We start from the raw sequence: 13,774 nt of genomic DNA on the forward strand, positions 1-13,774 counted from the left end.
CCTGATTTTTTCCTTAGCTTCCTCTATCAGCCTTTCAGGCTCACCTCTCAGACAGCTTTGAATTTTTGGGAATTTTGGGCACAATATTTTTTTGTGAACTGATTTTGGGTATCAGACAAGTGTTGGTTTTAACTGGTTTTAGGTATCAAACAAAACTCTGCTGACCAGACAAAAAGGATGTATCCTGACAGGAGGCTTGGATGGGTTCCCAGTGGTAATGTTTAGGGGTAGGTGTTGCTTCAGTCACGCTGTGCAAATGAGTGCATGCCAGCTTACAGTTTATTTTACATTTGTAGCTCTTAGCGTTCAGAAACTAAATAAATAAATACATACATAAATAAACGAACACATAAATATGCAAAGTACAACATTCTCACATACATACAGTGGTCATTCAGTGTAGGTCACACTATAAATCTGAGATTCACAGTCTAATTTAAACTTGAAAATAAACAAATTTTTAGTTTAAAACATTTTATCTGAAAAACGCTATTCTGCACTATTTGTATAATATAATAAATCAAGTTTGTATAAATATAATGAAACATAGTGAGATTAAACATAACTAAGAAATAAATTAGAAAGCCAGTAGCTTTTAAACAATGCAGTAGCTAAAATGATTGCTCACAGTACATACTTGAATATACCTTAAATATATTTTATAATTTTACCACAAACAGAGAAAATAAAGACTAGCATAACTGAATGCAAATAGCATGTGAAGTTACTGAACAAGGACACAACAAAATAATTAGTATTTCAAACTAACTAGGCAATTGCCATTGCCATTAATAAACATGTTAAACCAGGGACATACCTGTTTGAACTGAAGGTTGTAAAGCACCATATAAAGAGAGCAACAAAAACAAAGGAATGTCACATTTCTTCATGTTTGTCCTTGAACTTGTATTCCAAGCATGGAAAACCCAGCCTGTGTTTGAAGTGTATGAAGCTTATATACACCTTTCTCTTAATCTCATGTATCCTGTCATGTGGTTGAGGGGTGGGGGGAGTTACGGTCAGGCACAGGACACACATGATAATAAGTCATGAACAATATCAACTTAATACTTCAGGATTTTATGACAAATATTTTTGTAACACTTCTCTGTAGTACTATTTGGCAGAATTACATCTGCATCAGAATTACAAGTATACGTTTTTGTATGTATGCTTTCGATAAATTTGTAATATGTGCCCTACCCGTTAATGATTGTTAAGTACACACACACACTTGACAGATGACGTAGGAATGAAGCCAGCAACTACATGATGCAGAGGCATAATGTGTATATATCTTTATCTAGCATTTTTCAGCTGTAACTGCAGCAACTTTGTGGAGCATCTTACATTTGTACACTGATCATGACTTGATTTGACTTAGTTCAACAAATATAGTTTAAGCCTGTACAATTTAGAAGAGCAACTTCGATGAGAAAGAAGACTTAACAGAAGGAAGAAATGTATAGATCTCAATCTGTGTATAAGCTGTCTATGTGGCAAGAAGAATGAGCAGACAAAGCACACAGTGCTAGAGCAAAGAGGTGAGTAAGCAGTGAAATCCAAGGTGCAGTGTTCAGTTATTTCATAGATTAAAGTGGCAGTCTCTAAAAGTTTTGTGAGATTGGTCACACACTTCTCTTGTGTTTGCTTGTATCCTTTGTGGATTGGCATGGACAAACCTGGCATGCACACATGCAATGATGCCAAGCAATGTACAGGTGTGTAACTGATTTGTGAGCTGTGCCTTCCCTTCCAGTCAGCTCTGGGAATTGTACAATTGATGTTGAAAGGTTGCCTATTAAAGAGAATAAGAGAAAGAGAGAGAGAGAGAAAGAGAAACTACACACACACACACACACACACATTGAAAATGGATGCTTGTTGTTTTTTTCTAAACTGTGAAAATGCTGATTTGGTAGGATGGAGACACAATGGCAATTCTAGAGAAAATGAAGCTCAGCAAGAAGGAAATGAGAGGTACAAGTTTCAGAGGTCTGACATTTGGTCACAGGAAAATCCTGTTTCCTGCGGACAGTAAGAAAGCATCGAGTCCTATGAAGACCAATTCCTGAAATTGCACAAAACATTAGAAAAAAAAGGAAATGAAAGATAAGGTGAAAAAATAACTAATATGACATGCGAGAGTGGCACACACAGAAAAAAAGGTTTTAAAATTCGCTACTACTACGAAACTCAATGACTTTTATGGCAGTCATTATGTGACCACAAAGAAAAAAAACTTAATATAAGAAAGCTAAATAGTTTTTTTGTGTGCACAATCTAAAAATCATTCATGATGCAGACTAATGTGACTGTAACACAAAGCATGTTATTGCAAATACATAAAATAAAATCAATAATTCAGCCACAATGCCGTAGAGAAACAGACAGCAAGGAAGGGGTTACACTGTAAAGGCCTTAAAAACTTGCCTGGACGCGTGCAGTGTGCGCGGACGGCCAAAGTAAACTTTGGCCTTAAAACATCAAGTTTTTTTTTTCCATTGTCTCTATTTTAACAAGAAATATTGCCTTAACTGAAAAGTAGTTGCCAAATATGAAGTGTCTACTTACAAGTGCAGGGAGCCCACCTTGTTGGCAAAGACTATTTACACTAACTCCGCCCACCAACATGTGATTGGGGTAGTCAATTTGTTTGGCATTTAAGGATTGTCAAACATAAGCTTCAGTGGTGTAGAGAGTAAAGTCCATGCCATAGTGTTATTAATGCGATTGACCTGAGTTCAAATCCATATTTTGCCCTTTTTTTTTTTTTTAAAGTGCTCCTATTATGCCTTTGCAAATATGATCTTTCATGCAGTGTGTCATGTAGCTGTATGTAAACATAAACTATCTGCAAGTTGTGAAGCCGACAGTGCACGATAAATTGTTATTGTCTATCAAAAAAAAAAAAAAAAAAAAGAAGAGTTGGCTCACATTTGCCTGAAGGAGTCATCGGGAATTTGAATCTTTTTATGTCACGAAGTAACACATTTGCATAATGTCCGCCCACGTTCTACGTCGCGAACAACTTGCCGCCCACAAAAGGTAAAATTTCCATGTGGAAATGTACACGTACATTATACAGAAGACGCTGTATCCTACGCTGTGAGTAAAATTGTTTTATATTCACTTCCAAAAGATGAATCTACAAAGATTGTATTTTCTAGCGATCGTTCAAAATACGTAGTTGTGTATGTTATGTTGTGTAACAACCCTGCACATGTCTTGCTAACTGGCTAACTCACGCTTTTGTAGTTCTGTTGTTCAGCTGTGGACCCACTGTAGTCGGACAGTTTCTGACTGATGCAGCTTGACTGTCTGTCTGTCTCATTAGTTGGAGTAATGATAAAGGATGGAGCACGAAGCGGCTTTTAACACTGAATGTGGAAAGTGCTCTGCTATGAAAGCAGATTAGTTTCAATTGCTTCTGCCTCGACCAAAGCGCACGCGCACGCCGCGGACAAAGTTCAAATGAGTTGTTCAAATGAACTTTTGCCACTGTGCTCTGAAGGGCTGCACTGAACGCAGCGGCCAGCGGCCAGCGCAGCGCTTTCCGCGTTCGGTGTGAAAGCCGCCTTAATGCATTATACAGTGTTGAAGTTTACAACACAGAGGTGTGCCCGGTTCGCTTACATAAGCGAATCGGTCTTTGTCAGGTGACGTCACACTCACGAGAATCAAATTGCATTTTGGGTATCGCCGCCATTTGTAAGGTATCAAAGCTAAGGTGTTCTGTAGTTGCAGAATTATGCTTTTGATTTGCTTCAAAATGGTACATTTTTGTTGTGTTAAAGTCAGCGATGGTAAATTACACGATAGAAAAGGTTAAAAACTGAACACGAGGAAAGATATTTTAGGTCTTCCACTTGAAAGAAACAGTAGACAACATGCAGCGGAAATAACCAAGAAGCGTCGGATGGCCTGGATAGCAGCGGTGATACGCAAAATCATCATATTTGCCCTCGAGATTTTCATAAAGGTAAGTAAGCGATTTTTTTGTTTTTGTTTGTGCTTATTTTCTCTTTTTTTAGTACCTAATGTTATATCCACATGTTGTTTTGGGATATCAATGCTAAACAGTGGTGTAGTGCAGGTATACGGCGTAATGACAAGTGTGGATAAATGCAAATATTTCCTAAAAGCACCCAGTAAAGACAGTGATGCAGTCCGGAACGTGGCGCCGGATTCCTTTTAAATATGTTTGATGGTTGCGCCGGCGCTGTCCCCCCCACCACAGATGCTGCCTGTTCATACGCGAGAGCATGTCAGCTTAGTGGTAAAATAATTATTATTGATAACTAATTTGAATCAGTACATTATAACGAAAACAATACCTTAAGAATGAATAGCAGGTTTTTAAACCGATGAACCGGTTAGTGGTGCCAGGGCACCACAAAACAGACAGCCAGGGAGCAGAAACGCGTCATGTACCACGCAATGTCACACAATCGTTTTATGCATGGGTGTAGAGATTTATTTTATTTCACTACTGAATACCAAAATAAAATACATTTTTAATGTTTTTATTTTTTATGTATTTCTGTATTTCATATAGGTTGGTGTGACTAAACTGTAAGAAAAAAAAAAAAAAAACACATTGCAGCCAGCTGAGATGATGACCCACCAGGCTGGAGGAGATGGTCAGCTACACACTGAAGGCTGGAGGAGATGGTCGACTTCACAAGACACCACTCGATGCCACAAACTGAATGTAACTTGTGTGTACACAGAAGAAAACTGACTGCTTTTTGTGTCAGACATGAGGGAAATTCTCACTTCATTTTAAATACTTGTGTTAACTTCATGCACCTCAGATTGGATCTGCCTGCATGAACACTGTTTCATACAACTGTTACAGGCACAAAATTATCCCTCATTAGTTTGTGGTGTCCTTTGGACACAGTATAGCGATGATTGACTGCTTTGAGATTTTCACAGAGAAACCATTCAGTGTAAAAGTGTGTGACAGAATGTGTTCTACCTACAAACTATTAATTATTTGACAGATCATCTAGCACTTATAAGAATCCATGTAGAAAGGGTCATCAGAAATGTTTGGCAGAAGCATCAAATCATCATCATCATCATCACATTATAATTAATATTATTTAATTATTTATTTTCATTTTATTATTATTCAACTTTCTTTGTAGTACTTGCACTGTGTCCACTTAGCAGTATGTTGATGTTCATCATGCTTGTCACATCTTCTGTTATGCATTTTTAAGCTGATTTTTAACACAGTGTTGTATTTATAATAAAGTATGTATAATGACATTTTCATAAATGTGTTTTTGATTGACTCCTTATCAGTACTGTTTATCAGCCAAAAGAAGTACGGAAAATGTTGAACAAACAGGGTAAAGTTTAATGGTATTAATGGTATAAGGGAATGTGCAAATCAATGGTAGACAAAAACAGAACATATAAGTGTATTTGTAAGTAAATAAAATACGTTTTTCTACCGTAAACAAGAGCACATCATATTTCCAACGAGGTTGAACACCGGCAGTACTCAACTTTTTGCGGTCAGGTAACATTAATATGGATCAGTGTTAATTGTTAATGACAAATTATATAAGTTATGGTTCCTAAAACTTCTGCTGAGATTATCTCGGTCCCATATCTACTTGGTTTGCTTCTGTTTCTCCAGTATGATGATTTAAACGGTCTTTACTTTACGGCTCTGTATACCTTCAGTTCACGGCTCAATGCAACGATACCTTCAAAATGGCGCCTCGGTGACGTCACACATAATAAACGCATGTGACTGACAAAGACCGATTGCGAGCACTTTCCACGGTAGACCGTACTTACTTGTCGATCAGCCACTTCAGCCGATTCATCGTCAGACTCTGGCTCGAATTAGTATGGTAAAATCGATGCCATCTTTTCTATGTATTGACAAGTATCCAGGGCTGTCAGTCAGTTATGGCAATGGGCGTTTCGTTCTCCGACACGCTGTATGCGGTAGACCAATCATAAAGGACTGCGCCATCTGACCAATCACAGCAGTGAGGGCTCACGGAAAGGAGGGGTTTAGAGAGACTGATTATTCCAACTGCTTTGCACGAGTCGTTTATGAATCATTTAGAAATGGGGTAAAATTAAATCTATTTTTGGAGAATTGAAAAGTCATTTATTGTCAATAAAAAATTCAGGAAACAATCAAAACGTTGAAAATAAAGTATCAGGTAGGGTAGGTGTAGGGAAGGATTTATTGTCCCAATAAGGTGGCATCCATTGAATAATTTGAATTAAAATTATAATTTACACTCAACACATTAATATTGCATAGTCTTTTATAATGTACTACAATACTGAGGTGCAGATAATTGCTGCTATTTGCAATAAGTATAAATAGCAGAAAATAAGTAGTGTAAATAGCATCCATTGCTAAGAAAATATGCTATTTTTTTACTTATTTGAAGTAATATTTAATTGCTATTTAGGCTGCACTTAGTGTAAATACCATCTATTTCTATTTACACTTAGTGTAAATAGAAATAGATCGCTATTTACACTTATTCGCTGCCTTAAAATATTGGAGGGGGACTGTATTATTTTTAATGGGGAAAAAAAACCCTGATGCTAATTATTGCATAAATATTAATTAATAGCATAATATTCTCTCAAAATACAAAATATTGCTCAATTTTTACGGTAATTGTTTACCATGTGTCGTCATAAATTACATGGCACCTTGGTGATAAAACTCGTGATTTATTGATGGTGGAGAAGTGAGTTCTGTGATCCTACGAACCTTGCTGCTTACATGACCAGTCACTTGATTGTCTGCTGTAAATAAAATGTATTTTATTTAGAAATGTATTCTTATTATTGCATAAAATTTTACAATTAATTGCTTCCAAGCATATTTTATAATCCTATTTACTGATTTAAATCTGTATATAATACATTTTTTATATTATATTGTATATCTGTTTTTTTTCTTCAATTAATTAATTAATTAATTTGCTTTTGTACCATTTTCACAAGTAAGGTGTATATTTTCAAAAGTCCAGACTGATCATATTTGTAACATCACTAGTGATTTTTTCAAAAAATGATTTCATGCTTTCATTACAATTACACATATTTTCATTCACTCAATCACTGTTTCAAAACATAAGATTATTGTAATATAATCTTTGATGTCATCACTGAAACCCAATATTGTGATTTTCTTTCAATCTAGTACTTTTACCAAGCAGTTCATTCAAAAGCAAAACAATGCAGCATACATTTCAAATCACCTTTGTTGCTGAAATAATACAGGCAATAATTGCCATGTGAGAAAATACACTTACATTACCTTGCTTACATAACTCACATAAAATCCATAATGTTTGTAAAATTATTCATACATTGTGTTACTGTATCAAAATGTATAATGAAGGTATGACATGGCCATTAGGTTTTGTGCTAGAATAGTTTACTGCCAATGCAGTATGACATATGACTAAATCTATACTGAAACTGAACTTTTTAGATGAAAGGTGAGTTATATTAATGTGCAGTCTCTAATGCCTCTGTATACAGTATCACATAGCATGATGTAAAGTAAAATTATGTATTTGATACCATCTGTCTCCTTCTTCTGATACATCTCTGATCAATCTCCAATCAATTCCTCTCCTTTATATCCTGCTGTATGTTCACAAATTGCAAAACACAGCTTTACAAATGAGGAAATCGTCAAATGAGGAAATCGTTTTTCAGGTTTTGCTCACTTCTGGGTACCAATTTGGGTCCTTAAAATATTGTTAAGTAGGCACACACACTGGTATTCCTATCATTATGGTAACATTCCACAGAAGTAATGAGTTTTATACTGTGCAAACTAGATATTCTATCCCCCTAACCCTCTCCCTAAACTGACCCTTAGAAACTATATCTTTTTAATCTATATCTATTGTTGCACCAAATGATTCACTGATTAACCATTAAGATGCATTTGATTACATTAGATTTTATTATTATTATTATTATTATTAAATTTTAATTGGTACTATTTCCACAAGCAACAGTTAAATTTTCAAAACTCTTAATACTAATATCCCAACAGATCATCAAAAGTGCACTTTGTCAAACATGTCAGCATATTTTCAATTGTCTTAGTACAATACACAATCACAATGTAGCATTTTCACTACAAAATAATTGTTTCATTTATATAAATGTGTTATTCATAGGGGTGTGACAAGACACTTATCCCACGAGACGAGACGAGACACGAGACTGGGTTCACGAGAACGAGACGAGACGAGATTTTTAAACTTTTCTTAAGAAATCCTCAATGATAAAATATATAGGCGAAATAGTCTTTTATTCAACTGAGAAAAGACAAAATGCAAAAAAATAATAATAATAATTAGGTGCATTTTGAACTTTATGAAATGTTATTATGAATTATTTGCAGTAATAAACAACATTTAAACAAGAGCTTCACGATTCTGGATAAATTAAGAATCCCAGCTGTTTTTAATAAATTGGAGATATCGATTCTCTCACGATTCTGGAGAAAAAAAAGATTAGAAAATTAAACAAAATAACGTAATTTACTAGTGGTTCTGACAAACTGTTCATTGCTCAAGTCTTTTAAAAACATATATTCATTTAAACAAGATAAATAAAAAAAAAAAACATCCAACATCCACTTCATTAAGACTTGTTTGACTACTGAATCTCCTGAATGAATGATTCAGTGACATACTTTTTTAAGCGGGCAGTTGTCGCCACCTTCTGGCTTAAGAGCATAAGCGTTACATACGAGTATTAAGATACTTTCGTTTTGATCGCTACTGTAGACAATATCCCAGTACTTCTATTATTTAAATGTCTGTAACACAGAAATAATGATTATGATGTGGTTAAAAAGACTGCTTGTGTTACTTTCTCTGCGTTCACATTTACCCTGACCCTCTGATTCATGTGCAGCGACAAAACGTGCTTCTCAGGCTCCACTGACACTCGCGATGTGAAACAGTCATAATAGACATAGCTAAATCGTTGTCATTCAGTAGTAAGATCGCGTGGGTGTTTGAATCGAGATCTCAATATTTTAAGAATTAATTGTGCAGCTCTAATGTTTTAGAAATGCAAAATGTTTTGCAAATGATATGGTATCATTAGGTGTGTTCGACTTAACGCAGCACTGCGCAGCTCGATCAAATTCTGACTTAAAGCAGTGCATGCCGGTTAGAAATTTTGTCCTACTTGAGGCGGCGCCGACGTGTGCCATCAAAATACCGCGATAGCGATTCGAGAGCAGCCGACTGACTCAGCCTGCGCAGTTTCTTCAGAGCGGCTGCAGGAGCTCTGATGACCACATGGCTGTTTCACGATTGGCCAGATTCACCGCATGACAACGATCACGTGTGTTTTGGGTTTATTCTAACATCCTCAAGTCTGATCATGCTGACAAATCTGTGTTTTTAGAACAATAAAAGTGTTTTTACTGTAGTCGCAATGTTATATTGAGTCAGATTTATCATAAAACACTGATAAAAGCATATATAACCCCACTTTATTAGTATTTAAATAGTATATGTTTATGTTGATCATTATTCTTGTTCAGATAGTGCTGTATTAAGCTGTATATGAAAAGTGTTTCTGTTGCTCATGAAAACGTTTTTGAAAAGTCTGTGCATTTGATAAATATTGCATTTAATTCACTTTATCTGTGATAGTGCATGCAAATACCGCGAGAGCTTCACTAACGAGAGTAGAAAGTGTCCGACTTGACGCCTCCGTTTTTAACTCTGCCCGCGACTGCTCTCGGCTACTCTCGTTGATCGCCGTCTGTAGCCGTAGGTGAAGTCAAACACACCTATTAGGTTCGTTTGAGATGAGCAAATTCTGTGCAGAATCGCTTACTGGTGATCACCGCAAGATGCATGCCGGTTAGAAATGTGTCCGAGTTATGTCCGCCTTGCTCTGATGTCATGCTGAGGTATGCCAAAAAACTCTCGCGACTGCGAGGTGACTGTGTCGGATTGCGCAGTCAGGCGCAGTAGCACTCCACGGACTGCGCTGACCAAAAGCACGATGGGAAACGCCTGGATGACGACACAGCTTAAAGCTCATTGGTTCAGATAACTGATGTTGCCGTTCTTTTCTAAAATGTTTTATTTTTTAATCTAATATCATGTGGTTATGTGTTTAAATTATGCATGAATATTCCCAAACACTATGCCAGTGCGATCTCTGCGTGAGATATGTGATTATTGTCATATTTCTATAAAAATCTAAAATACACGTTTGTATTAAAGTAAAAATAGATGCTAAATACGCCCTTCATATGGAATTAAATAGCAAACACTTTGAGTGTCTTGTTCATCATATTTATTTTCATATAAAAACAACAGAGCTGAAATTATATCATGTTTATCAGTGTGACGGAGCGGTACAATTGTGAAAACCAGTAAGGAAATCCGACTACGCCACCCTAGAAATTAGCTCTAGGGAACAATACTCAAAACCCAAAAACGGAGTAATTAAGCACACAGATTCGGTTCCCTCATATAAGTAAGCAGGAGACGTGGGTATTGTATAAAAATACAAATGTTTATTAATGCAAAAATGTTTTAAAATAGACTCTAAAATGTCCAAGGAACAACAGGAGATCCCACTTTAAATGGAAGAAAATGAAATTACACAAAAAAATGAATGTAGGTAATGACACAAAATCAACTTTAAATATGAAAACAAAATGAAATAAATACCAACAGGGCTGAGGCTCCCAACAGCAGAAAACAAAATGGAGTCAGGTTCCACAAGGGCACACCTTCACACACACACACACGCACACCAAGGTGCACTCAAATCACACCACCACACACTCGAAGTGGTACTCAGCACACAACAAATAAGAACCACCACCGCAAGGAGGAAGATCCGTTCACCCATGGGACCCCAGCCCCTGCAAGAAACCAAAAACAAATTAACAAACTATAACAAACAAATAAACACAATTAACTTAAAGCAAAATACAACATAAACATCAATTAACTGATGAAGCAACTCCAAACCAGAGTGGGTATCAGTACCACATAAAACTGAAGAAATGTTAGAAGAATCAAATAAATTCAAACAAAATTACAAAGCAACTTAGAATCAGATGTAAACAGCATACAAATCAAGTTGCATTATTAAAGAAGAAATAACATACAAATAAACCAGCAAACACAACAATATATAATTGTACATACATACATACACATATATATATATATATATATATATATTCTCGCGATTTAGCTCAAAGGGAAATGTATATAAATAATTACAATTAATTATGATTAAATACAATTATTTATATCAGCTGCCAGTAGTAACTGTAGCAGAATCAATTTTCCATCAACTAATCTGTTCGCCCAGCGAACATTCAGCATAATTTATCATCAACACTAAGAAATGATATTTTCTTGGCCACAGAAAATAACTTTCTTAAAGTACTGTTGCATTAGAGCATGTAGCTCGAATCGGAATCGTAAAGGGACATTCATTTGCAAGGCAGAATCAGAATCAAAACTCATGTAATTTGTGCACAATAGTTTATTAACGAAGGACTAACACATAACTAATCTAAACAAACAAACATGAAATCACTCATACATGGGGGAATGGTCAGTGAGAAGCAGTTAAAGAGAGACAAGGAAATGAAGCTATGAAAAGAGTCAGTTAACCACCTGAGCAAAACCATCAGTGCTGTCTACAGCTTATACTAAACCTCTGTTTTGTTTAGTTAAATGTACGATACTTGCATTGCCTTGGTCGTTGAACGAGTGTCCAAATGCAGTCTCAGGTGAAGGTCTTGATGGTTTGGAGCAGTGGTGGTCTTGGAATTGCAATCACGCTCTTCCGGGTCGGAAGAGTGATGAACTCCAAAGATGTTCTGACTCGATGGTGACTGGGAGTTTCTTCCCATGTGAAATGTGAAGAAGAACCAAGAGCTGAGAGGGACCCAGCTGAAGTCCTGTGATCTTTGGGGAATGGAAAGACAAGGCCGCAAGGCCTGGCGGACGCTTAGGGAAGTCCTGAAGAGTTTTAGCTCATCTTCTTAGGTTCTCCAAGAACCACTGACTGACTGAGGCGAGTCATGAAGATGAATTCCAGGGTTAAGTGGAACTGTCTGGCTCTTTGTGGTCGAGAGCCACAGCTCTGTATGTTGGGCCTGTCGGGCTCGCCAGGCACACCCGGTGCCGGCTCAGGCTCCCCGTGGGTTCCTCCACACGGGCAGCAATCGGAAGATGTTGCAGACGAGTGAAGAGAGTGAAGAAGAGAGTGAAGAGAGATCGCTCGTTATTAAGGACTGTTCTCTCGTCTCGCCTCTGACACTCTTGTTACTGTTGTTAGACCCTGCCTGTACGACCATGTCTCTGTCTCGTTTGATGAATAAAAGCTCGCAAATGGATCCACTCGCCTCTCGTCATTCACTCCTGGTTACAGTCTGATTGGTCCAGACGCTACGCAAAACAAACTTTACTCCCACAAAATTAAAGACAAAAGATAACCAAAAAAAAGAAAAATTAGTCAAAAAGAAAAGAGGGACGAGACAGAGCAGTTATTTTCTCTCAATAAAATGAGATCATCATATTCTCCATGCTGATACACAAACAAACAAGGAAACAGGGCACCAAACATGATAGGAACCCGACGAACAGTCCCCTTTCAACAACGATGATGATTGCGTCTGCACGACAGTATACACAGCAAAGCCGTAGGATAGTGAGCAGAACGTTAGCAGCGCAAAGCGGAAGACAGCAATAAACGCAGTGAATACGATATAAAAGGAGAGAGAACGAGAAGGAGAATCCTATAACGAACACAAAGAAAGATGTTACGAATCATCATACTTTTCCTTCATGAGTTATGATTACATTTAAAACACTTACCGTCAAGGTATCATGCCAAATAGAAAATGTGCAGGCACAGATCTATTAATCATGCCCACCAATGGCACAATAGGGTACAGGAAATCGTACCTGTTCAGCATGCAACAGTGTTAACAGCACATCAACAGTAGCACAATACAACAGCTTATACAGATACACATACACATACCTGAGAGGCAAACAGTCATTAAATCCACTAAGTAGCGCCGACAACACACCGACACCAGGACAAAACGACACTATAATTTATGAAACAAATGCTTTAAAAGACCAACCAGTTTTAAAATAACCGCCTGTTACAGCACAGCATGCTTACCTGTAACCACCGTAAACACGGGCACAAAGGGGAAAGTCGGACGTGACGCATCACGTGCAACAACCAATCAGCCCTTATACTGAAGATACTAGTCGCTGATAGGTAAATCCGGCTGTCAGTCACCTAATTTCATTACATCAGCAACACAGCACGTGAGTGTGATAACGCCTCCCTCATTTCACTCCTCCCCTCACTTGAGCCGCCTATTCTCGCCTACATTTCAGGCGAGGTGATGCGCATCTCAAACGAGCCTATTTGCAAAACATTTTGCATTTCTCATGTCACAAGATCTGGTCACATCCCTAGTTATTCACAGTAACTCCCTTTCATAAAGCTCTTGCTGTTAAACTTTTCATTTGCATGTCTTCTCATTCAGATTAATACAATTGTCTATCATTTAATTTAACTCATCTTAATGGTTAATCAGTAAATAATTTGGTGCATCTATAGATATCTATAGATATAGATTCAATAGAAATATTTTCTAAAGAACATGTTTGCGATTTAGGGATGACCAAATGTAATAAAGGAGTGGAAGGAAGGAGAGGAACTGATC

General features: G+C 37.0%; 1 protein-coding gene and 1 long non-coding RNA gene across 2 annotated transcripts in view; both read right to left on the reverse strand.

Annotated features, from left to right (window-relative positions):
• Nucleotides 1-940, reverse strand: part of mrc1a (mannose receptor, C type 1a) — a 71,893-nt gene extending 70,953 nt beyond the window's left edge. The window contains exon 1 of the mRNA XM_051115167.1: nucleotides 818-940. Coding sequence (XP_050971124.1) covers nucleotides 818-890 — 73 coding nt within the window. The 5' untranslated portion in view covers nucleotides 891-940. The remainder of the gene's footprint in view (nucleotides 1-817) is intronic.
• A 10,933-nt stretch (nucleotides 941-11,873) lies between these two features.
• Nucleotides 11,874-13,254, reverse strand: LOC127168603 (uncharacterized). The gene is made up of 4 exons (XR_007828123.1): nucleotides 13,219-13,254; nucleotides 13,072-13,141; nucleotides 12,903-12,992; nucleotides 11,874-12,487 (listed from the first exon to the last, which is right to left on the reverse strand). It is a non-coding gene; the product is annotated as an uncharacterized LOC127168603 (long non-coding RNA).
• Between the last annotated feature and the right edge of the window lie 520 nt (nucleotides 13,255-13,774).

The sequence above is a fragment of the Labeo rohita genome, chromosome 7, assembly GCF_022985175.1.
Source record: "Labeo rohita strain BAU-BD-2019 chromosome 7, IGBB_LRoh.1.0, whole genome shotgun sequence".
Lineage (NCBI taxonomy): Eukaryota > Metazoa > Chordata > Actinopteri > Cypriniformes > Cyprinidae > Labeo > Labeo rohita.